Below are 24,723 nucleotides of genomic sequence, written 5' to 3'. Positions count from 1 at the left end.
ACTAAAAGATCTCGGTCAACTATAATAAAGATCGTCAATAAGAAATCAGCTAATGTGAATGTTTCTAAACATATGATTTCACAATACACAACAAATGACTGATGAACAAATAAGAGCAGCAATAAATGTTTACACTGCTAATGTGAATGTTTCTAAGCACAAGGTTTCATGAATAGGTCTGAAGCAATACGGAAGAGTAAACAAGAAAACATGGGGAGAAATTTACACACTTCAATCGATCTGAGATTTTTTATTTTCAAATAGCAGACGTGGAGGGGAAGTGGGGGCTTGTAATGAATGTTCTTCGAGAGCAAAACGATTGTATTCTGTTTTTTTTATGGAAGACTTGAATTTGTTTAGCTGATTGCTGAGACTGGTCTGCAGTGCTTGAGGGGAGAGAAGATCTGGACTGTCAAAAACTTTAACAGCAAAGTTTGCTGCATGGTCAACCTGTTAGAAAGTAGAAACAAGAAACGAGTAATAAGTGGAGACAAGTTACAATGGTTTAGTTACTTGATAGCACCAATGAAGGGAAGAAAAAAAAAACCTTCAACATATGGCAACAATGGACATAATTCATCAGGGATAAGTTAAAAATAAAGTTATCAAAAGATCAATTAGAGGTGTGAGACAAAATGAAGACTAGGCACCCATGCAGTCATATGGTAGCCAAAAAGGAGACGGAAGTCCTTTAGCTGTGTACAGGAAATATACCCACTAGTAAGCTCAGGTCTTCTCTAGGAATGTAATCCATGGGAACTTCAGATAAAGCATGTCAATGCATTATGATCAGAAAACATCTCTCAACTTTAGTTTCATGTTCTTTTGCACAGCAAAGTAACTGGAACGAGCAAAGGGCACAATTTGCACTACATGATAGAAGTGGTAAAATCCAGAGGAAGCAACAGTGTTCCACTCACTAATTTGGCAATTAGCAAACTAAATAATTGTTTATCTAGTGAAGGAAGCATGATTAGCACTAACAAGACAGCTTACGTTAAGCCCTAACCAGTAATCACCAGGAAAATCTTTTTTGCTCCACTGTTATAACCTGAAGCTGACGAGGGAGGAAATGAGAAAGGGAGCATGATTATAAGATATATAGTTTTGCATACCCTTGCTCTTTTTTAATCTCCAATTATGCCTGAGCTCTGGCCTATACCATAAGGCTGGAGTTCATTTCTTTCACAATCCTAGGCTAGAAACACCTTTTTTAAAAAAACAATTTGCTCTATTACTCTTTTAAATTTAATGAAAAATTCAGAAGGTATCCTTGACTTTTTAACATAGCAAATAAATTGAAATGGTGAGAATTTTTTTTTAAAGACATGTGAGAGACATTTTTCCGAAAGAGACATGTAAAATGTCATCCCTTTGTGTTGCAGCTATCCTTGATTTCCCATTTTCGCTAGTTTTGAAGCAAATATACTAAGGGAAGGTGAACATCTGCCCTCAAGTATTTCAGGCCAGAATAGTGGGGCATCTTACTTGAGCTTTTTTTCTACTATTGTGCAAATTCACTCAGAATCAAGCAGCAAAGATTGGTGCCAATTTCTGTTGGTGCAACAACCAAACACCTTATGTGACATTATGTCGACTAGATTTTGCTTTCATCAAAAAATTTAATCTCTAAAAACATCCTTAAAGAAGTTCATTAAACTTAAGAGTACCCAAGCTTGTATTACAACACTTATCAACCCGAAAGAAAAATATCTTACTCTGTAATTAGTTAAAATTTGCAATATGTTTTCCCACAACTATTTACAGGCATAATCCAATCACCAAAATTATAAGCCAACCAATAGAAAACTCCAAATAATGTATGAACAGTCAATAAATTGAAAAGGATTAAACAAAGAATGAAAAGGAATTTAAATACTCAAAAGATAAATAGAATTAATCACATAGAAACAAACTACAAATGCAAAAGGATGATTAAAAAGAATAATTCAATGAAGTAAGATTAGCAGAAAGAAAAAGCTAACATGCAGACTGTGAAGCTGTACAAAATGATTTACATTATAAAAATTAAACATACATGTAATCCCATCAATGGAAAACAGCCCATAATTTGTCGGTAGTCAGAGAGAAACAAACTAAAAAAAATCTCAACCCATCCATAATTCAGATACATAAATTCGAAATTCAAAAAGGAGAAGTAAATAAGCATAAACAAAAATAATAATAAAAAAATGACAAATTCAAAGGAGGATTAAAAAGAAGGAATGAACACAAGGGAAAAGAAAGGAAATTAACTATACCGACTGTGATGCTGTCTTCAAGAAAGCTTTAGCTAGAGGCAATATGCAAAACCTGTTTTTATAGATGAATTCAAATAAAAAGAATTACAAAAAAATAACAAAAGCCCATGAGAAGTACAGGTAGTAGGAGTGTACTTACATTCCTCTGCCTCCGGATAAAGCTTCCTCTGATGGGTCTTTCCATTCATCGAATCTGCCACAGCACACAGCAGAATTCAGTCACAATTATCCTTTATTGTTTTGAATATTTACTCCACACGTATTTACAGAGAAAGAGAGAGAGAGGGAGGGAGTTACACCCAACCGTAACGGCGATCAAATAAGAGGCGATGTGAATGTCGTTTTGGCAAAGTAGCAATGGGGATTTTGTTGCTTGCTGACTCCATCTCCTCCCCCTCTCTCTCTAGAGCATGGAGGAATGTATGGCTGCCATATTTATCCATGGCAAAAGATTGGCAAAGATCGAAGTTTTGTGATCAAGGCTTTTAACCCAAAAGATCATGTAGCTGGGCTTTTCCATTGTCTATAGAAAAATTGTTCAATCTTTAAACTCAAATTAGCCCAACCTGGGTTTTTTTTTTTTACATTTTCCTTTTTCTTCAACATATAAATAAATAAATTGATACAATTTTTGTGTGGTCATATTCAATCAATTTTTTTCTATTTTACCTGTTTAAAATTCAATTACAAAAATATGGGTTGGATGTCTTGAAGATATGTGAAGTATTCACTATTTATACTCAAAAGAACTTATTTTAAGCATGGGGAAAATTTTTATTTATAAATATTTGCGAAAATCATCTTATAGTTTGATTTAATTTTTATTTGTAATAATTTAAAAAATTAGAATTTATATCCTTCACATTGTAACATGTAATATTTTACATCTTTTCTAAAAAAATCTCTGATTATTTATAAAATTATTATTATTTTTTATTTAACAAATAAAATTTCTTTTATATTAAATATTCACCATAATCCGATTATCACAACCCAACTAGCTTCTTAAACAAACCACACTAACATCTAAATTCTCTCTATTACATAACTAAAATGGTATTTGAAAAAACGGTTGAAGTTATATTTTTTTAAAAATTTAAATTATTTATATTTTTAAACAAGCAAAAAAAAATTTAACATCAATTCACCTATTTTAAAATCTGACAGTGTGCTGAGCCAGTCTCTTCTCATATCCCGCCACCACTAATCTGATCTCACCTTCACTAAAATGACGTAGCCTAGACACGACGCCAAACACCATGAATCTCTCCATATCAACCACCAAAACATGCCTCGAAACCACTCTCACGCAACCAAATTAGCCCGTCCATGCCATCGTTACTCCCTTGTCAGCCTAACCACCTCACCGCAAACTCAACTTGAAGCAGCACAACATCAAACACCACAGACTCACCACCAAAACAATGCTAGCCAATAGCCCACCAGCAACCATAATAGCCCATAAAGCCATCCTTTACTATACATGAATTCTGTGTTCATTTGCCTTTCCTGTCGAATCCATATTAAAGTTTTTATGTCAAGATGCTTGAATGCAAAGTTGTGTGCATGTTTGCTTCTTGAATTATTTTTCATGCTTGCGTTAAATTTGTGCTTTTCAATATCAATTGTGTTGCTTGTTTATTTATTCATATTAAATTTTAGTTTTTGTACCAACATAAATTTATTTCCATTATTTATAAAAATTGCGTAAATTTACTTTACATGCACTCTGCTGTTTGATGACATGTTAAGAAATATAGCTTGTCCGGCTTAAAGTGCGCCACTTTTTACCGCAAGGGAGCTGGGAAAGCTGAGTTCGTAAATGTATTTATGATTGCATCATGCAGAAAATACCACAGGACCTGAAACAATTCAACGCGCCACTCCTTCTGTCACTGTCTAGTTTCCATTTGCAGATGTGAAGTGACCATTGGGAGTTTCTCGTGGAGACTTCCAGCGAGCAAAAACGGGAGAGAAGATGTGATCTTTCAGACCTCAGACAGCCACAAAGCTTGCTACATGGTTAGCACACATCCAACTACGCGCAGTAGAAGCCCTTCTTTTCTTTTTTCAGCACTCCTTTTCAGATCTTGAATTGAGTTCTCTGCAAATTTTGTTACTCCTCCATTTAGTTCGGAAGGAAGAAGATGAAATAATCAGCCAATTTGTTGTTCTTAAAAAGACTCAGATAATGACATTTGCCAGACCAATCGAAAGACTAATACCATGAATTGATACGGACCTACAAGACCTACCATGAATGTTAAAAAAGCATAAATTTAACATTTCCAACTTTCCAGGATCTACAAGACCTGATGCAAGAAATTAAGGAAAGGCCAATCATATGTTTATATGTTGGCAAAACTAAGCTCGCATTTTAAGAGAACAATTACAATGCATGACAACTCGAGCACTAATAGCACTACCTCTGCAGAAAAGCACAACAAGAAAGGAGGAAAAATGAGTCCAGACCAACTCATAACTAAGAAATTGATGCAACTATGATGGAGCACCAAGATAGGAGGCCAGTCGCAATATGTCGCTGAATATTCCACCAGCTGTCACTTGAGCCCCAGCACCGGGCCCTCGGACAATCAGGGGCTGTTCTTTATACCTTGTAGTTGTGAAAGCTATGATGTTATCAGAACCAGAGAGCTGAGCAAATGGGTGATCTTTCTTATATCTTCGCAACTCAACACGCCCTTCTTCACTCACCGCATCGACCACCCCAACGTATCTCAAGACCTTTGGATTACATACAGCAGAGAGAATGGAAACAGGTTAAGAATTTAAATGAATAAAAAATTTAAGCGTACAACACCTAAACAAATACAAAGTGGCCATGAAATATTTCTTGCAAACCAATTATGGAAGGCAGACATGCTTAATCAAACAAATCTACAATTTCTGAGTTCACCACGGTTCATAGGAAAAAAAATTACAAACATGTTTTTGATAGCAAGTGTTGTTCAAAGTGGTTTTGCTATTAGAATGAGGAAATCATAATTTAATCAACAAATACTAGTATGAAGATAATTTATGAGATCTTAATATTTGTCTTCTAGCCGATAATAACAGAAAATACCTCCATAAAGAGATGCCTTTTCCAAATTACTTTTCAAATTCTTTGGTGTTATCAAACAGCACATACACTTGTCCAGCTAATGACCATTTGGCATTACAATTGGTGGAAAGCACCCCCAACGACAACACCAAATGCCCAATAAGACCATATCTATCATTCACCTATGGAAATGGTTTGCATTTACTGTAAATGCAGCTAAAACTATTTAACATTGTTCGCATGATGTTTATATAAATTTATGCACAAGCCTATTATATTCCCTTTTTAAGCTTTTTCACAGAATCCTATGAATTTATGATAACAGACATTTTGCTAAGTTGGCAATTGAAGAATTCTGCTACTTAAAACAGTATTTAGAAACAAGCAGGCATTTCAAGAGATACTCACATCCCCTGCATCCTCAGCCTCTTGTCTCTCCCTAGCCATTTCACTGTCAAATTGTGGCAACCGCTGCATATATTCTTCAACAGATGCACTAGCCTGAAGCAAAAATTGAAACCATCATCTCAAAGAAAAACCAGTATCTTACGCCCAGTTTATGACTGACATAACATGAATCTTTAAGCCCAGTTTATGATTGACATAACATGAGTCTTACTCTCAGTGGTTGAGGGACAAGACTTTGAACAGGGATATCAGAAAGCTCCAACTTTAAACCAGATTCTCGTGCAAGAATGATAACCTGTAAAATGCAGCAGGTTTATGACCTTGCACTTAAGAAAATGACAAGTACAATTCACATGCCATAAAGTTGTAGTTAGTCAACTATCACATGTCATGTCTTCATACTGACAGCAACTTGATGCCACCAACATCAGCACTTAAGAGAATGCCATCCACTGAATCCAATCAAGGTTTAGTGGAAATGAATCACGAGGGACATACAATGACCCATTATTATATTTGAGTAACAACTCAGATTCACAAGACAACTTTCTCAATCATTCATGGGTCAGGAAGTCACCATTATATAGCAATTCCAAGGAACAGAAGTCTAATAGATGCAGATATTTGACGACAAGAGGGCATAAACTTAACAATTTGACAAAGTTATTAAGGACAGAACCTTTCTGGCAACATCTGTTCCAGATAGATCATCCCTTGGATCAGGTTCAGTATATCCTGCCTGCTTTGCCTCTGTCACCACATCACTAAATGCTCGCGTGCCTATGAAATTGTTGAAAATATAACTCAAAGTTCCACTGTGACAACAAAATTGAGAGAAAACTTGTTTCAAAAGATGCACAGTGAAATTATTTAACATTACCATTTCAGATACTTGGAAAAAAATTGATGGAAATATATAGCATAACTGGAAGGCCAGGATATAAATATTACAGGGCTTATTGAGTGCTCATATTTCCATCTATTAAGCAAAAAACAACGACTCACCTGAAAATCCCTTCAATGCGCAGAATTTTATCCCCAGTTTCAAGGAGACCCCGTAAAGTGCTAATAATTGGAAGGCCAGCTCCGACAGTTGCTTCATAAAAGTAATGCGTATAGGATTGCCTTTGCAGAGCTCTCAATTTTGAATACTGAATTTACATGGTATAAGTGATCAAGAAAAGCACATAGTAAACAAAGGCAGAAGCAGAGGTGATGATGAGGACAAAAGAAAAAACATAGCAGCAACAAAACGTTCAGTGACTGACAAATAGTTGATGACCAGCATCCTTCTCCTCTTAAATTAACAAAAAGAGAAACCAGCCAAGAAGTTGCATCATTGGGCACCAACATGTAGAGCTACAACTTCAGCAATAAATAAAAAGTGTAGCAAACCTCAAAAACTTTAGTGAGAGAGAGAGGGAGAGAAGTAACTCTAACAAAGACAGAATAGCAATGTGATCTGTAATAATGAGGAACTAATTCAAGAAGCAACTTTTCAACAATACTACCCAAACATAATTCATGTTACCTGATCAAGAGGTCCTGAATTTGCCTTTTTGTTTGGGGTGATTACGTGAATTCCTCTCCGCAGCCAATCATGATAACAACTTGCAACACTAGAGTCTGCTGTACAGTCTACCAAAACAGTATTTGGAATAAAATTATTTCCATGCACATGTTGAGTGAATTTCTCCAGGTCAGCCACTTCTCCTTTATCCTTTACAAGTTCTCTCCATTTTGACAAGTCAATTTCTCTGCAGCCAGAGATTCATGAGTCAATAGATAAAAAGATTACTTTACATGACTGTTATCAACAGAGTAAGATGTTTGTCCACAAACAGGAAACAAATTAATCATATGTACTGGTGCAAATCAAATCTAATTGGATAAATCTATGGCCCGCAGTTTCAACAACATTGGATATTTTCACACACAACTTCAATCTGTAAATTTATTTCCCAGAAGCTCAGAGGAAGCAAGCATGTAAACTACGAGTCTCAGTTATATGCTTTCAGCAAGGGTTGAGCTCTGCTATGCTCATATAAAGTTTGGGAAATGGGAGTAGCCCAAATACAATGGGTGTTGAAACCAATTCTAAATTATAGGACAGGTCTAGATATTGTTAATAAGGTGTGAGATAGCATAGAAAAAGCACAAAAATATGTTAGGTTCTGTTAAGAAGCGTGTGAATGCAAACCTAGCCCAGCAACAATGCACTAATGCCGACAAATTGAACAAGTACATTAATACCTATGGGCAGATTCTCTTTCAGTAGGAATCATCTAGCCTTTAGTCCCAGGACGGGATTAGAGGCTGTTGGCCTTTCAAGTCTGGTTAGTAGTAAGGGTCAGTCACTTTACCATCTTAAGTGGAAATGACAATTAAATCATCATGTAAACTGTAAAGTGATTCTCAATAATATTGAAGGGTTTTAGCTTACATACAAGCTTCCTAGAAGGGTGCAATTAATTTTCATTGTTCAGTACTATTTCCATGTTGAATTTTCTACTTAAGCCCAATCCCAGTGGCCGCTAAATATAAAGCTAAGCCACAAAATTCTGAAGAGTAGAAAAGTAATTCAACTAATATATGTATTTGGTGTTAGCTTTTTTCAATTTAAGCTGCCTAGCATAGTCAATTTTCTTGCTTTAGTTGAAAAGTGAGAAATGGATTATTTGGAGTGCACTTCTGACTGATTTTGCAGCTCCATAAAGATCACCAGATCTTGTTAATATTGGACAATTTTTGGGAGCATGTTAAATATTCTTCTAAATTTTAACATGGCCCTTGTAGGGACATGCACTATGTAAATCCCAATAGGACACTGATTGAAAGGCCATAATTTGATTAAAATGCTAAATGAATGAGGAGTTAAATGCTGCAGGAAGATATTTCCTAAATGAATGTGTCAGGTCCTGATGGAAGAGAGTTGCACTCCCTCCCATATTAAATTATAAGACAACATTTAAGCCTCTCAAACCTCGGAATTCTTGATGCGTGTTCAAGAGAATGGTCTTTTTTGTTTCGGATAGCTCAGCATTTTGGTGCAATAATTTCAGTTATGCCCTTTGATAAAAAAGTGATTGATACTAAGCAATAGTTGTTTATAGGACTTCTGAACATTTTACATCTATAGATTAAGCACATAGTTTTTGTATAAAGGCAGCTATGTTGACTTTCAACAGGAACTCAGAAAGCAAAGCTAATAGATAGTATCATACAAACAGGAACCTGATGTAATTCTTAAGACTTACACATCACTCAAAAGCATTGTTCTTGAGCCAGTGATTCCCATAACGCGCAAATCAATGTTAAAATCTTCCTTAAGGAATGCTGCCTGCCAAAAGAAATTTCAGAACATGTTCAGATTGAATGTAACATTTAGAATAATAAGTTAGACAATACCACTACTTAAAAATGAAGACAGGATATGGATTGCTCCATCAGCTAACATTCTCACTCATGTCTACCCATTCATGAGCCACAGCAAGGTTTCCAACATCAAGGCTGCAAGTATTGGTGGTCAAAAACAGTTCTTGGAACCTGATGCTAATTTATTCAAGCTTAGTGAAATCTTTCAGTCTCTAGTTCAGATTCGAGAAAGAAGGTAAAGGCCATTTGTTTCAGAAAAGCTTAACTGGGAATATGTATAGATGTCAGTGTGACCTTCCAGGGATTTTCCCTTAGCAGGAACTAAAAGAAAGCTGAATTATAGCACTCATGGTGATATTTAATTTCCATCAACTATCCAACCAAGCAACCACATCAAAATACCAGTAATAATAAATCCTAGTTACATGCCAGAACCTAAACCATATGTTATGTAAGCAATCACTTTGGGAAAAGATGGATTTTATGCAAAGAAATAGAAACGTTTAAGCAACCATCTATACAATGTAGTTATTGCTTAACCAATAGAAGATACAAATGAATACGAGGAATTCATCCAGTGGCCTAAATATTCGGTTGGTAAAAGGCATCACTAGCACACTGCGTTTAATAGTATTTACTCCTTTATTGGTACTGCGTTTCGTTCACTTCTAAAACATAGACTCATAATTAGTAAGTACTAGCATGAGCAAGAAAACGTAAAAAAACCTTCTAAATGTGGATCAGGCACCACATTCTTATTTAAATAGATAGTGGTTGAAATGACAAGGAACTGCATTCCAATTGTATTTTACCTAAACTATAAAGTCATTTTCTCCAGATCAACAGCTATTAACTTGATTATAGTGGCAAAGAATAATGAATTCGTTAATGTTTGCATTTCAAAGTTAATTATTCCATAATTGCCAACATATGAAAGAATAATAAGAGATATGACAATGTCCCAATACACACCTGATCCCTGAGCTGGTCAAGTAATGTGGCACCGATCAAACCAGGTCCAATAATTCCCATAGCTATCGTGGTCTTTGAGAGATAAAACCTCGAGTGAACAGCTCTTAAAGCCCTTATACAATCTTCACGCTTAATAACAACTGTAATATTGTATTCAGAGCAACCTTGAGCTATGGCACGAACATTAATATTAGCCTGCGTTTGCAAAACATTTCATACTCTAATCAGAACAGCAAGAAAATAAGAATAGATAATATTATAATTATAAAGATATTAATCATCCAGAATACCCACTTCAAGAAGTATGTGTAAAGCCTTTTACCTTCGCCAGGGCATTGAAAAGAGTAGCACTGACTCCAGGTGTGCTAGCCATTTTCTGGCCAACTGCTGCTAAAATGCTACAATTTCGAATGACTGCAACCTGAAGAGTGATTTTGAGAAAACAATGAAGTGGCTAAATATGATTCCAATACACTAGAAAGTAAAAAGGATAAAATGCACTGTCATTGAGAAAACAAACTACATTAATAGAGCTCCAGACCAAGAGTCCACAAATAAGGGAACGAGGTCAGAAGAATATTGCTATGACATTTGATTAGAATGGCAAGAAGTACATTATCATTCAGTGAGTGCATATGACAGGAACTACCAAATCATACTCAAAACTAAAAATCCATGTCAGATGTCAAAAGTCCAGGAGCTGAAATTTTGAAACTGAAATAAGATAACATTGACGCTTTGTTTACATATGGTTGTTTTCCAGACACCAACAGTTTTAATAAAATAGTCACACAACACATGACTATCAAAATTCCCACAAAATATGACAACACCAGAGATTAAAAAAAAAAGGAAGAAGAATTTAAGGGAAAAACTCTAAGAAGACAATAATTCATAAAGATTATGTGCACTTGGTAGTGTTTATGTTGAATTTTAGTTAAATCCAAACAGCACCTGGGAAAGACGCCCAGCATTCAAAGCTTCATGAAATCTAGACTTCAAAGCCTCAGCAACAGCTGTCACTTCTTTCTCAGGCACAGCAAAGCACACAGAATGCTCGCTACTAGCCTACATGAAATTCAGTCACTTAGCATCCACGTTAAATGAGAAAACCATCAAATTGATATAAGAGGATAAAAAGTACCTGTGATATCATAATGACATTAGCTCCCACGTCTTTGACAGCACCAAAAATGGCACTAGCTGTACCAGGAACACCAGCCATTCCAGTTCTGCAAACAAAGGAGTAAACATAAAATGGGAAAAAATGAATTCAACATGAAATACATGAATATGAAATCACCAAGAAATAGCTCACCCCTCAACATTCACAAGAGCCACATTGTCAATAGTTGCAAAACCTTTGACAGGTGACTCCAATTTATGGCTATCTTCATTCTCAGCAGGCCGGCAGATCATTGTCCCAGGAGCAGAGAGGTTAAAGATATTCCTTATCATAATGGGTATGTCATATCGCATTACAGGCAAAATAGTGCGGGGATGTAAGACATTTGCCCCAAAATAAGACTGCGAATCCACAAATATAATCTTAGAAACATGAAGTTAGATAGTTCAAGCATTGACAGGTACAAAAAGAGTGGTGAAGTTCACCATTTCCCACGCCTCTTGGTAAGACAATGTCCGTAGTATTACAGCCTCACTAACTGCAAATGAAAAGGAAAAGAATCTTTCAGCATTACCATCTAACCTCATCACTTGTGTCCTCTTGAAAGTTGTAAGAGGCAATTCTCCAGAATATGAATGGTCTCCCAATAGGTAGTACAGCAGAAGAGGTGGAACCTTGTAGAGGTTAAGAAAAAAAAAGTGTAAGCCAAGCACAAACCTTTTCTGGGGTCTGCACTGTATACCCCATCAACGTCTGTCCAAATTGTGACTTGGCGAGCCCTCAACAAAGCGCCCACTATAGCTGCGGAGAAGTCACTTCCATCTCGCTTCAAAGTTGTGGGAATATTTTGCGGTGTACTGGCTATGAAACCAGTTGCAACTATTGTCTTTGATGGATGTCGAGAGAACCACTCTTCAAGTCTTTTTTCCGATTCCACAAAATCAGGATCAACTTGATTAGACCCAGACGGATTTACAATAAGCACTTCTCTTGTATCCATCCATTCACAATCTAGCCCATTCTGCACAAGAAAACAATAACCTAATAATACACCGGATAACATGTGAGAGTCACAATTGACAGGTACTGTTTGTGGCAATGAGAAAATAACCACTGGACCTTTCTAACAACATATGACAACATCTGAGCAGTCCACAACTCCCCATGTCCTACAACAAAGTCAGAGAAGGACTCCGTTGCATGACCAGCTGCAATCGATGAACGTTGAAAGCTGTCAGAGGCAATATAAAGCCAAACACGACAAGGAAACGGACAAACACTTCATATCAACACAAATTAAGAATCAAAACAGAGTTGCTAAAAAATATCAACAAACTTAGATATGGCAATTTACTAGTTGCATAAGCAAAAGGAGATTTAGTCCATTTCAACATCTCATACGCATACATTGAAAGGAGAGAAAGAAGGAGAGCAGTCCGATACCTATGTATATTGCACGAAGCATGGCTTTGAGGTTATTAATATCATGATGCAACCGGGACAAAAAGCTAGCAAGATCATCACCATCAATAAGATCCATGGCTGTTAATCTATGCTTTTCAAAAACAGCATCAACAGCAGACAGATAGGAATCATCCCGTGATTGGGCCTTGTTTATGAGATCATACATCATATCTGTCACCTTGGACATGGCCGATACAACCACCAACTTCCCTTCTGAGCTGTCCTTTAAAATGATATCTGCCACATTCTTAATCCTCTCCGAGCTTCCCACACAAGTACCACCAAACTTATGAACCGACCACATATCACCTTTTAGAAGTTTAAACTTTTCCTTGGATTCATCCACCAAAACCGCTACACACGACACAGCCCCCGTGACATCAATCAGCTAAAATCAAAGAAACAAATCTAAACCAACTCTAGAGAGAGAAAAGAACAAGCACCAAACCTTTAACTGAGCTCGAGACATGGCCGCGCAAAGACTCCATTCTTCCCCACTGGGAAACAAAACCCCTCCTGAAATAAATTTAATACAAAAACTTAAATTAGGTATCAGAATTGAATAACCCAATCGCTGAAACTACAACAGGAGCATTGTTTCCCAATCGAAATTGGATCTGAATATAAAGAAAAGAACCTCAAGGGAGAAGAGCGAGGAGAAAGAGATAAAGACGAGGAGAAATGAGAAGGAGAGATCTTGTTGTTGAGTTGAGAAAATGTAGTTGAAGGAGTAGAGAGAGTGCGTGAAGTATTGGAGATCGAAGCAGCGGAGAATGCCATTTGATTAGCTTTAACCCAAGTAAAAATGGCTACGCTTTTTATTTGTAGTTCTGTTGCTGTTTTTATCTGATCTCTGTGGGCTTTGGGTTTTAGTTTGGCATTTGGCGGCTTTTGGTCTGTGTTATTTGTTTGTGAAGGAGACGAGCGCTGACGTTGATGATGATGGATGATTTTAGGCTGATTTTCGGAGAGGGATGAGAGAGATTTTGAGTGAGTAGGAAATTACATGACAGGCCACTGATTCTGTGACACGTTATCAGACGAAAATCTCAACAGTAGGTCACGTGACTTTTGAACCATGCGACGAGGACGGTCCTTTAGAAAGTTTGTGGTTCCGTCCCTGTTTCTAAAATCCAGACCAGCCAGACAGGTATATTCGTCAGGGCTTATACTATAAATGGGGTTGGAAAAAAAAAGGGGTTGAGGTAATTATATCTATTCGGAATCAGATAAAAATTCAGGTTAAATCGTAACTTGATTAATCTCAGGTACTTATCTATTCCACAAATATAACCTTGATTAAACTGTATTTTACCATGCCAAAATCTAAATGCAAAAACTTGTTTGTTATTTATTAAATTTTATCTATATTCTTTTAGTTTCTATCTCTAACCCTAATTAAATTTTGATTCTGCAAAACTAAAACCTAATTCATCATATAACACCATATTAAACTCAACACATGTGAGGTCATGTAAATTGAAATAAAAGCAAAAAAAATAATATTATACTCTACTTTAAAAGGTGTGGAAAAATATCATACAAGTATTATGAACATAGAACCATTGCACTGTGTATCATACTGTAAACATAGAATATTTGTAATAGATGGATCAATTAATCCCAACTTATTATAAATAACATAATTTATTAACCTAAAATATAAAGCAAGAATTATAATGAATTCTTGTGAAATGATTACTAGTCTATTCATACTCACGTCCAAAACCGAAACTAATATTCATTTCATATCTATTAACCATTGAATAAGAAATTTGAATATTTATATGATTTATTGATTTCAAATATCCACTCAAAATTCATTATTTTAATACTGTTATTCAATATAAAAAATATAAAATATATATTTGAGGGGTGTATTTTTTTTTATATTAGAGTATGTATATATTAAAGTATTCAATGAAAAAAAATCTGAAAGTTGATGTTAAAAATAAAACATAAAATGATAGAAAAAATAAGAAATGATCATTTAACGGTGTTTAACAATGTGGTAGTTATTCAAATGGCAGGAGGGAAAAAAAAGAAAAAAAAACTCTGAAGCCATTTAAGCCAGCCCAAATGGTAGGCTCGGCTTCATTCTGATCATCCTGGGGATTGGATCCTTCCATGCAAATTTCTAGAAAGTAATGATAATTTCATCCGACTTGATGAATATAAAACTAATTTTTATTCAAAAGTAAAAATTTAAAATTAAAATATAAAGTTTCGAGTTGGGTTTGTATACTACTCAATCTTATTGGTTTAAAATGTATTAATAACCTTAAAAGTTTTTAAAAATACATTTATATCAAGCTTTATATAAAGAAAATTTATGCTTCCAACCGACGGCCTCCCCTTCTTGTCACCCTTTCTCCGGCCATTGGCGGCAGCAGCCTCAACTTGTCCACAAGCTTGTGGTCTGAATAACAGGCACTTAAGGCTCATGTCGACCTCCTTATGTCCTGTCCTGGTTAAATACTCAAATTTCTTCTCCAGGAAAGCTTTTTTTGAACAACTTCCATGAGTTCTAGATGTCTTACTTGTAGCTTGCAAAAGTTGCAATAAGAGAGACAAAAAAGTCTTGATTTCGGGTATGGATAATGCAAAACACTCTATTAATGGGTGTTTATTATCATCTCTAATTTCAAAAATCTCAATAACAACTCTTCAAAAATTACTAATTCAAGTATTATAAATTTTAGGGTTACTGAAAAATTATTTAATCGTTAATTTTAATATTTTGAAGAATTAGTCAATATACATATAAACTGGTCAGGACATTCACAATACGTCAACCTGTCTCTTCATAAAATATTTGCGTTTTCTTACTTCTCTCACCAATAATTATCTCTTTTCAGGATAACCAGCTTCTCAAATAATATTTAACATTTTTTTTAATAACACACCAAGCAAAATTATTAACAACTCAACTTTTTATATTATATGTAAGAAAAATTAATTATTTTCTATTATTAACTAACTTTTCATGAGGTAAGGTAATGTAATCAACTTCTATGAACACCTTACACAAACAAATTTAATCAATAATTTAATAAGAACAACCACACAAAAATATTTACTTTCCCAAGCTTTCGCTCTCTTATTTATACCTTTTTTTTCATCTTATAGGTTATTAACTTAAATATTAGAGGATTTTTTACTTTGATAAAGAAGTTGTTTTTCAGAATAATCGAGTCCAATAATAAAATCTCACATTTAAACTTACATATTTTAAATCAAGATGTAGCCATGAAAAATTCAACTCTGATATGAAGTTTTCATGAGTTCATCATATATATATATATATATATATATATATTATATATATATATATATATATGAAAACTTCCTTTTCAAAATCAGTATTCTATTTTTTTTTTCCTCCCGAAGATAGATTCTTCCATTAAAATTAAGAAGAGGACCGTCGCAAGAACGACAATCAACGAGGACTTCATGAACCACTCCATGGGTTCCCAAGATGAACATTCGAGGAGTCACCAGCTACAAGACAAAAATTGCTTAGCTCCTCGAGCATCTCTCTCGAACCAAACGTGAATAATAAATAATTGAAAGCATGACTGGCTGCAACATGACAGCTTCATATTCCCTTATGAAGACTTGAAAATAAATTTATTTAACCCCGCCTACATTTATTCAAGCCTAAATTTTTCATCTTGGGGTAAATTTATTTTACAGCACAAACATACGGTTTTAGAGAGAAAAATTTAGAGGCGAGAAAAAATTGAAAAATTAATTAAATCAATAAAATCATAAATAAATAACAAAAAAAACCAAGCCATGAAAAAAACTCGATTAAATTGATTAGAATTTAAAAAAAACCGACCGGTTCAGTTTTAGTTTTATAAGCTTGAAACCGAAAAAACCGAACCAAACTCAAACCGAAAAAATTGAAAAAATCAAGCCAAACAGGAAAAAAAACTAAGTCAAACCAAAGAAACCGAGTCAAAACCGAAAACCGAGCCAAACCGGAAAAACCAAGCAAAACCGGTTTTAACTATTTTTTTAAAAAAACTGCCTTTTTCATATTAAATAATATTTAATTAATGAAAAAAATACTAAACCACTCCTTATAAAACTCGATAATTGGTAAAAAAACCAAATTAAAAAAGAAGAAAAAAAGAAAAAAAAAAAAAGCAAACCACCTTAAAACCATAAAACCCTAAATAGGTAAAAAAGAAAAGCTTAGGGTTTTTGGTCATAAACAAGTTCATTTTAAACCAGAGAGTTTAATAAGAGAAAGAGGAAGAAAAGAGGAAGAAAAATGAAAAAAAAAAGGAGAAAAATGAGCTGAAATTGGAAAGAAAATGATACCTCAATTTATGTGTTTAGGGTTTAGTGGTGATCTAGACTTGATATGTTTCTTTGATTAAAAAAATGAATGAAGAAGTATGGTTTAGAAGTGTGATTTGTCTTTTTAGATGATGGCCTATGAAAAAAACCTTTAAATTTTATTAGGTTTTAGTTATGTTTGAATTCAAATTTTATATATTTCTTTAAATATGAATATGAAAAGTTTGGAGTTTTATTTGCGAGGTTTGATTTGTTCATATGACGTCTATTGGTTAGGAAAGAATTACTTTAATCAAAACTTTGTGCTTTAGATTAATCTTAGACTCTATTGAAATTAAATTTTTTGTTTAAAAGAAAGAAATAAAAAAAAATTGACGAAATCACATATTTTTAGGGATTAACATCTAAATTTTCTCAAATCAAAGAAATATTTGATTTTTTGGGATTCACATCAAAGCTTTCGTTAAAATTCCAAAATCTACAAAATCATCTATTTTAGAGATTAATGTTAATTTTTTAAAAATTATGTAAAATTATCTATTTTTAGAGATTAACGTAAAAAATTGATGAAATTATCTAGTTTTAGGAATTAACATAAAAACTTTTCTTTATTGACAAGTTTTCTATTATGAGGGACCATTTCAATTGTTTTTATTAAAATAAATCATGAATGAGCTTAAAAATAAATATAGACAATTAATAACATGCATAGAGTAAATTAAAAAAAAAACATATATTAAAGTAATTTTTCGCTTGAAAGAATTTGAATGTTTTCTTAAATATAACTAATTTAATACTCGAATCTCTGAAACTAATATTTATTTCAGAATTTGTAGTTTTTTTAATTGCTAAATAGATTTTTTTTAATTTTTGATTTGAATTTCAAAGAGTTACATAATGTTTACTGTGGGACACAGAGTATTAAATTATTAATGTATGGTAGTGGTCAACTAGTTATGATCAGTAGATAAGTCTAACGAATGATACATCAATTGGGAGTGTCTCCTCTGTACATGTTTGATAGGGAGCTAAACTTCCTTTGTCAGCGAGAATGGACACGATATTATTAAGGTATTATTTTGTATATGTGTTTTAAAATTATTTTTTAAAAAATTTAAAATATTTTTATTTTTTTATTAATTTTAAATTAATATATTTTTAGTTCTTTCAAATTATTTTGACGTGCTGATGTCAAAAATAAATTTTAAAAAAAAAAAAAAAATCATTGATATATATTTTGACACGAAAAGTTATTTGAAAAGCAGCCGCAACTACTCTGTCAAATAAGCTTAGGCATCATTTTCACAATTTCTAAATATTTTTTGGTTTGATTTTTTTAAGTTTTTATATCGTTTTGATGTATGTTCTAATATTAAAAAGATTTTCATGCCAAAAATTATTATCATGATATATTTTTTAGTAAAAAATAATTGATATTACATTACCAAACATCTTCTAAAACTGTTGTTGCTGCAATTTGTGAACATTAATTGTGAATTAAGTTTGGCTTGCTTTTTTTTGTTTTGAAAAATAATTATAGTTTAAAAAAAAATATTTTTTAAATAATTATAATTAAATCCAATCTAATTCAATAGACTACTTAAAACATCTAACATTCATAGCCTCAGTTAGACTTTGTATATAGTTGAATTGAATAAAATATTTTTTCAGTAAAATTTAGTTAAATTTTTAATAATTTAATTCATCTAATCAAATTAAACCAAGGCTGAACAGATTGATAAATATTATTTTTTATTAAAAAAAACAACAACATCATTTTCATAAAAATAATTAATTCGACCACCCATGTTCTTCTTCAAGTTTAGGATTTGACAACTATGATTGTATGCCAAGTCATAATCCAGAAGAATAAAAAATTAGTAAATTATTATGTAATTGATGAAAGAGAGGTACCCGTCATGTGTAGTAGCTTCGGTATTTTCCGCAAACACGTAAACATAAAAAACAAGAAAGGTGACACAGCACAAGGTCTCCACCGCAAATTCATCACCGTCCTGCGGCCGGACCTGCTCAAACCTTCCAAAGCAATTTCTTTACCAAGTCAAACAATTTTACATTTCCCATTTCAGGAACTATATATTTTTTTATTTTTTTAAGTTGGCATGATAATTTATAGCATTTTAATTAATTTTATGAATTTTAAAGTTAATAATTATTTAAATTTTCAATGATCGTATAATTTATTAGATTCAAACTATTAATTTTTAAAAAGTAAATCTAGAACCTGATTAATTAAGATATATTTTTTAATATCTTATTTTAATAACTATTGAAACATGAATGCTTTGTTATTGGATCGAGTAGTTGGACGCTTATTTTTTTCAAACAAGATCTTGAGTACAAATCTTATTTATAAAATATATCATTGTTGGAAGGGTTTTATGTTTTAGTGAACTAATCCGATTCTATCAAATTAATCAGAATTTAATGGATTTCCAAATGGATTTAGGCAAATAATAATAATAATAATAATAATAATAATATTCCATTCTCAGCCATATATGTGTGACCCCTTCCTTGGCTGTGAAAGTGTCAAAGGCAATAAAAAAAACATTTGCTGTCTTTTTTGGCCCTTTCCTTGTTGGCTGTGAAAGTGTCAAAGGTAACAAGAACATTTGCTGCCATCTTCGGCCCTTTCCTTACAAATACTACTGCTTCTACAGCACACAAGAACTCAGAGAAAACCGTTAAATGCAATACAATTGTTCAATCCATGCATGAATCATTCGCCTTTGACCCGTTAATTATCACCTGATCTTATACATCACCAAATATTTAGTGTTTCTTTTGCATGAACAGCAACTCTTTTCTTTTTCTTTTTCTTTTTCAACAACTCTCATGCAATATTTGACAAAAATGAAAGCTAGCGCACACAAAAGTATTGTCAAAATAATGAACGATCTAGAGGATTTTCGATGGGGTTTCTCTCTTATATCTCTTGCTCTATACTTCCTTCGAAGACTAAGAAAGGCCATTTCCATGGGCTCTTTCCGCCTTGCTTCTTCTTTGCCTCCTCCTCCTCCTCCTCCTCTCTCGTGTACTGTTAGCCAGTTTCTTCATGAAGAAATAAAAGCCCCTTTAATTAAAGAAGATTCAGAAACAACAGTTCCTGTACATGATCAAGAAGGTAATGTTTCACAACAGACTCAAAGCTGTGTCATGAAAAGAAAAGGTTTGCGCTACGAAGAGAAAATCATGCAAGAAGGTACCATGGCCTGTGAAGCACATCGAAAGGGTTTGCATGATAAGAGCTCACGAATTAATTCTGATGTCTTGATAGAGAAATCTGGACCGGATTCTTTGAGGATAATAAAGGTTGGAGAAGAAGATCATGACAATGGCGCTACCAATCTGAAGAAGAGGCCAGGAAGGCTGGTTGTGCCACAGTATTGTCCAAAAGTGGAACTTGCTCAAGAAGATAGGAAGTTGGAGAATAAGGAGTTTGAGGTTCAAGGGAGAGATTTCTATTTGGCTAGTAAGAAAGGAAGGAGAGAGGTCATGGAAGATGGATATGGCGTCATGATTGATATTCTGGGAGATGCAAAGCAGGTAATGATCTAAATCTGTTCTCTCTCTCTCTCTCTCTGATGAGTATTAGGTATTTCATATCTCATAAATTAATCAATAAGCTGTAACTACAACATAAACATTGTAGCAGTAGTTCTGTTTGAACTGCTCCATTAATTGTTCCTCAGTTTCTAGATCTGTTTTTTTATTTCAAGTTCCCCCCTCCTCCTCGTTTTGCCTGATCCTTTTTCAGGGTTTTCCCGATGCTTAATCTCAGCTGATCATTCTTGTTATGTTCAAAAGATTTTGACCCCTGCTTCTTCTATTCTGTCTATAGGCATTTTTTGCTGTGATCGATGGACATGGAGGCCGAGCCGCGGTCGATTATGTTGCTGAAAATTTAGGGAAGAACATTGTCAAAGGTCTTCAAAATGTTGGTTGCAAGGAAGATGGCCAGTTAGAGCAGGCCATTCGAGGAGGCTACTTGGTTACAGACAAGGAGTTTCTTAGCCAGGTAAACTTTCAACTTTCAATGTGAACATGACATATCTCTATAAACAATATTGAATGGTTTGACTTGGTCTTCTTAGTTCTTACATCAAGTTTTAAGAGGAATTCAAATTTATCAACACAGGCCACCATCGATATTACTCTTTTTCCATCAAGAGATTAATCCAGTGTTGATTAAAGGGCTTGAAGTTGATGCCAAGAGAGCTGGAACTGTCAAAATCTGAATTCCCGGGACTGTAGTTCACATAGAAAAAAAAAAAAGAAAGCATATAAGACCTACATCTGCATGATTATTAAAAAACTCCATAGCCATAGAAGTGTGATGCGTAATTTCTTGACCTCGAGGCATACTTTGACATTTTCTCGAAATTTGAAGTCCATAGTTCATTTTACAAATATTCAAAGGAGGAGTAAAATATTTCAGCAACAAACCATTTGCAGGAAAAAGCAAGACACCGCCATTAAATACATGGAGCCAACTGCCTGACAATTGTATTTCTCTGAAAAGAAAAGAATAGTGCCATTTCTTAGAACATGCTATGTCAACCTTGGTGATGTAAAGATACTTTGATACCTCACCTAACAACTTAAGTTATTGAGTTGAAATGGTTCTTGATATGGTATTAGAACTTTGATGATCAAGCGGTCACGAGTTCGAATCTCACCATCTCTATTTGTTTGATAAAAAAAATCAAGCACAACGTAATGTGAACCTATGCAAGTTTTCAAGTTCAAAGAGCTTTTACTTGAAAAAGTGTGTTAAAAAATAATATAAATTATATCCTGAGATCTCACTTAACAGTTTAAACTTTTGGGTTGAGATTATTCTTTAACACCTTACAATGTTCCAGTTGCATTTGCATTTAAACATGCGCGTAGTTTATTTAATTGGATTTATACACATGCAGGGTGTTAGCAGTGGAGCTTGCGCAGCGACGGTGCTGTTGAAAGATGGAGAATTACATGCTGCAAATGCAGGTGACTGTAGAGTAGTTTTAAGCAGGAATGGAGTAGCTGATGTATTAACAACTGATCATAGAGTTAACAGAGAAGATGAGCGCCTGCGCATTGAGAATTCTGTAAGTTAAATAATTATACATTAAATCGAAGCTAAATTAACCTTCAGTACTTAATTGTTTCCATATAAGTATTAGCAAGAGCGAGGCTAATTAGCCAAGTTAAACATCAACTAATGCAGGGTGGTTTTCTCCATTGCCGCAATGGAATTTGGAGAGTTCACGGATCCATTGCCGTTTCTAGAGCAATTGGAGACTTGCATTTGAAAGAATGGATAATCTCTGAACCTGAGATCAAGAGGGTTCCATTGACTTCTGATTGCCAGTTCTTGATAATGGCATCTGATGGTCTATGGGATAAGGTACGTTTATCTATTTATATATAGGTTTTATGACACAAGAAACCACACAAATATAATAGAATCACAAAAATCTTATACCATTCACAAAGGAAAAAAAAAAGAAGCTCAGGGAATGACTAATTATTTTGTGGGAATTTTGCAGGTAAACGAGCAAGAAGCAGTTGACTTAATTTTAAGAGGCAAGAATTCAATAGAGTCATGCAAAAAGCTTGTAGATATGTCTTTGAGCAGAGGCAATATTGATGATATTACTGTTATGGTGATAAACCTTCGAAGTTTTGCTACAAATGCTTGTTAATTAATGCTGGTGACTCGTTGAGGAATTGAATGCAAACGACATGATTCTCTGCTCGGATGTTCTTGAGATGAATTAGAAGGAGAGGCGAAATGGGTTCCCATGGTAGATACGTCGATCATCGTTCAACTTCAACAGTGGCTGGTCTTCTTCTTCTTCTTTTTTTTTTTCTTATAACAGAGATGTCAAGCAAATTCTTTTTTAGGCCATGCCCTTCATGATTCTTTTGTTAATTATTATTATTATTTTTTTATAACAGTGATATTTAACAATTTTAAAAAGGTTTTTATAATCCATCGAATCCACAAGGAGCAAGAATCCACACTCTTCATCAGGGGTGAAACTAAGATTATTTGACAGAGGGGCCGAAACTAACATAAGAAGATATAATTATACATAAATTATATAAAAAAAAACTATATAATTTAGTTTTATTCAAAGAACTTACTACAAATACATGATGATTTTTATATAAGGTAAGAGGTTTAAAGCAATACCAACCTGAGTCAAAGTTATAAAGTTAATTAAATCTTCATATTGTATTCATCACTTTAATTTTGTTGGTCTTTGTACCTATCAAATATAAACATACATAATATATAAGAAACATTAGCTAAAGTGATGCATTATTTATATTTGATAAAACTCTGAAATAAATTAAAAAAATAATAAAAAATAATTCTTACATATTTAGAGGGTGTTTGGGAGTGTGGTAGCGGTTGCTTTTCAAATAGCTTTTCGTGCCGAAAAACAAGCCAATAATATTTTTTTATTTTTTAAAAATTATTTTTGATATCAGCACATCAAAACGATCTAAAAAGTACAAACCGCACTCAATTTTAGCAAAATTTTTTTTTTTTCAAAAAGCAGGTTGAACCTCAATGCCAAACAACCTCTTATTTTAATTGTGCTCGTCGTTCTTTCATAGAATAGAAATCGTCGATTATCATATCAATTGCGAATCTTTCAGCAATTTCTTTTTCTATATAGACAATCAAATAATTTGCAAGAAAATCATCTTCCATCCGATTGCGAATTCTTGTTTTAACAATCTTCATCGCTAAAAAAGCTCGCTCAGTAGTTGCTGTCGAAACAGAAAGAGTCAAAATAAGTCGAATCAACCTGTCAATGAGTGGATAAATTGTTGATTTTTCTGTTTCTACCAATCCTTGACATAAATCAGCAATCAATGACATATTCTTTAACTTTGGATGATTGGGTACATTAAGCTCATAATGCTGCAACTGAAATCTCAAATGAGTTTTTTCTTGATCAGAAAAGTCTTCAAGATAGAACTTGTCAACAAGTAAGCATATATCTTCAACACTGAATAATTTATAATTATTTTTAGGATCTAAAGTAGTGCTCAACTTAAGAAGCTCGATCGTCTGCTCATTGAATTTATTATTTAGCTCTTGCAATTGTTGATTAATGATAGCTGTAAATATATCAACTCGGTAGTGATGCTCAGCTGTTATTGATTTTGTTTTACGGCGAGATCGTCCCACACTAAAAAAACAAGCATCCATATCAGGAACTTCAATGTCTTGATGCTTACAAAATGATGTCACTTCTTCTAAAAGAGTCTCCCAACCATCATCTCTTAATTTCTGAATTAAAGTCTTTGTGGTAGTCACCAAATGCATAGCATTTAAAATGTCTTGAGATTTTTGTTGCAAAGCTTGACAAAGCACATCGGTAATTCCCATAACATTCTTCATTATATGCAAAATAAATGCAAAATCAACTTAAATGAAAAGGTCGCATCACCACGTTGAGAATAAGTAGATCCATCTAAAGTGATGTTTTCAAGAACCAAGCAAGTTGCCCCCATACATTTTTATCAAACTGCAAATTGATTTGAAGTGTGAACTCCATCTGCTATCTACAAGTCGTTGCAAACCACCTACTTGATTAGCTCCTTTACCCGTTTCAATCTCACCAATATCAATTAAATGTTCAATTATAGCTGCTTGAAAAGCCCGTAATTCATCATTACGCTTGCAAGAAGCACTAACAATGTTAACAACA

The 24,723-nt window shown here is 33.8% G+C and overlaps 3 protein-coding genes across 6 annotated transcripts; 1 reads left to right on the top strand and 2 right to left on the bottom strand.

The window, feature by feature from the left end:
* Positions 1-20: 20 nt before the first annotated feature.
* LOC118061580 (uncharacterized) lies at positions 21-2,719 on the bottom strand. Its single transcript, XM_035075075.2, has 4 exons — positions 2,559-2,719; positions 2,401-2,454; positions 2,262-2,313; positions 21-450 (listed from the first exon to the last, which is right to left on the bottom strand). Exons 1-4 carry the CDS (start codon positions 2,702-2,704, stop codon positions 232-234), a joined length of 471 nt encoding a protein of 156 aa, XP_034930966.1. The 5' UTR covers positions 2,705-2,719; the 3' UTR covers positions 21-231.
* A 1,296-nt stretch (positions 2,720-4,015) lies between these two features.
* LOC118061581 (bifunctional aspartokinase/homoserine dehydrogenase 2, chloroplastic) lies at positions 4,016-13,630 on the bottom strand. 4 transcript variants are annotated; one of them, XR_012170984.1, is made up of 19 exons: positions 13,308-13,624; positions 13,119-13,186; positions 12,650-13,024; positions 12,326-12,414; positions 11,924-12,227; positions 11,692-11,744; positions 11,399-11,607; positions 11,225-11,312; positions 11,035-11,148; positions 10,403-10,501; positions 10,081-10,275; positions 8,991-9,073; positions 7,265-7,490; positions 6,739-6,884; positions 6,413-6,548; positions 5,945-6,028; positions 5,734-5,826; positions 4,688-5,006; positions 4,016-4,365 (listed from the first exon to the last, which is right to left on the bottom strand). XR_012170984.1 is itself a non-coding variant. In XM_035075076.2 (18 exons), the coding sequence occupies exons 1-18, from the start codon at positions 13,448-13,450 to the stop codon at positions 4,761-4,763; spliced, it is 2,751 nt and encodes a 916-aa protein (XP_034930967.1). In that variant the 5' UTR covers positions 13,451-13,624; the 3' UTR covers positions 4,459-4,760. The 4 variants fall into 4 exon arrangements, 1 of the variants encoding a protein (XP_034930967.1); XR_012170983.1 differs by lacking the exon at positions 4,016-4,365 and adding an exon at positions 4,459-4,573; XM_035075076.2 differs by lacking the exon at positions 4,016-4,365 and having other exon boundaries at positions 4,459-5,006.
* A 5,925-nt stretch (positions 13,631-19,555) lies between these two features.
* LOC118061582 (probable protein phosphatase 2C 74) lies at positions 19,556-22,854 on the top strand. The gene is made up of 5 exons (XM_035075077.2): positions 19,556-20,551; positions 20,847-21,023; positions 21,928-22,098; positions 22,218-22,397; positions 22,540-22,854. The coding sequence occupies exons 1-5, from the start codon at positions 19,841-19,843 to the stop codon at positions 22,693-22,695; spliced, it is 1,395 nt and encodes a 464-aa protein (XP_034930968.1). The 5' UTR covers positions 19,556-19,840; the 3' UTR covers positions 22,696-22,854.
* The last annotated feature ends 1,869 nt before the right edge of the window (positions 22,855-24,723 follow it).

Source organism: Populus alba, chromosome 10 (assembly GCF_005239225.2).
Source record: "Populus alba chromosome 10, ASM523922v2, whole genome shotgun sequence".
Taxonomy (NCBI): domain Eukaryota; kingdom Viridiplantae; phylum Streptophyta; class Magnoliopsida; order Malpighiales; family Salicaceae; genus Populus; species Populus alba.
The sequence above is the reverse complement of the archived record's forward strand: the minus strand, read 5'-3'. Positions and strand labels throughout refer to the sequence as shown.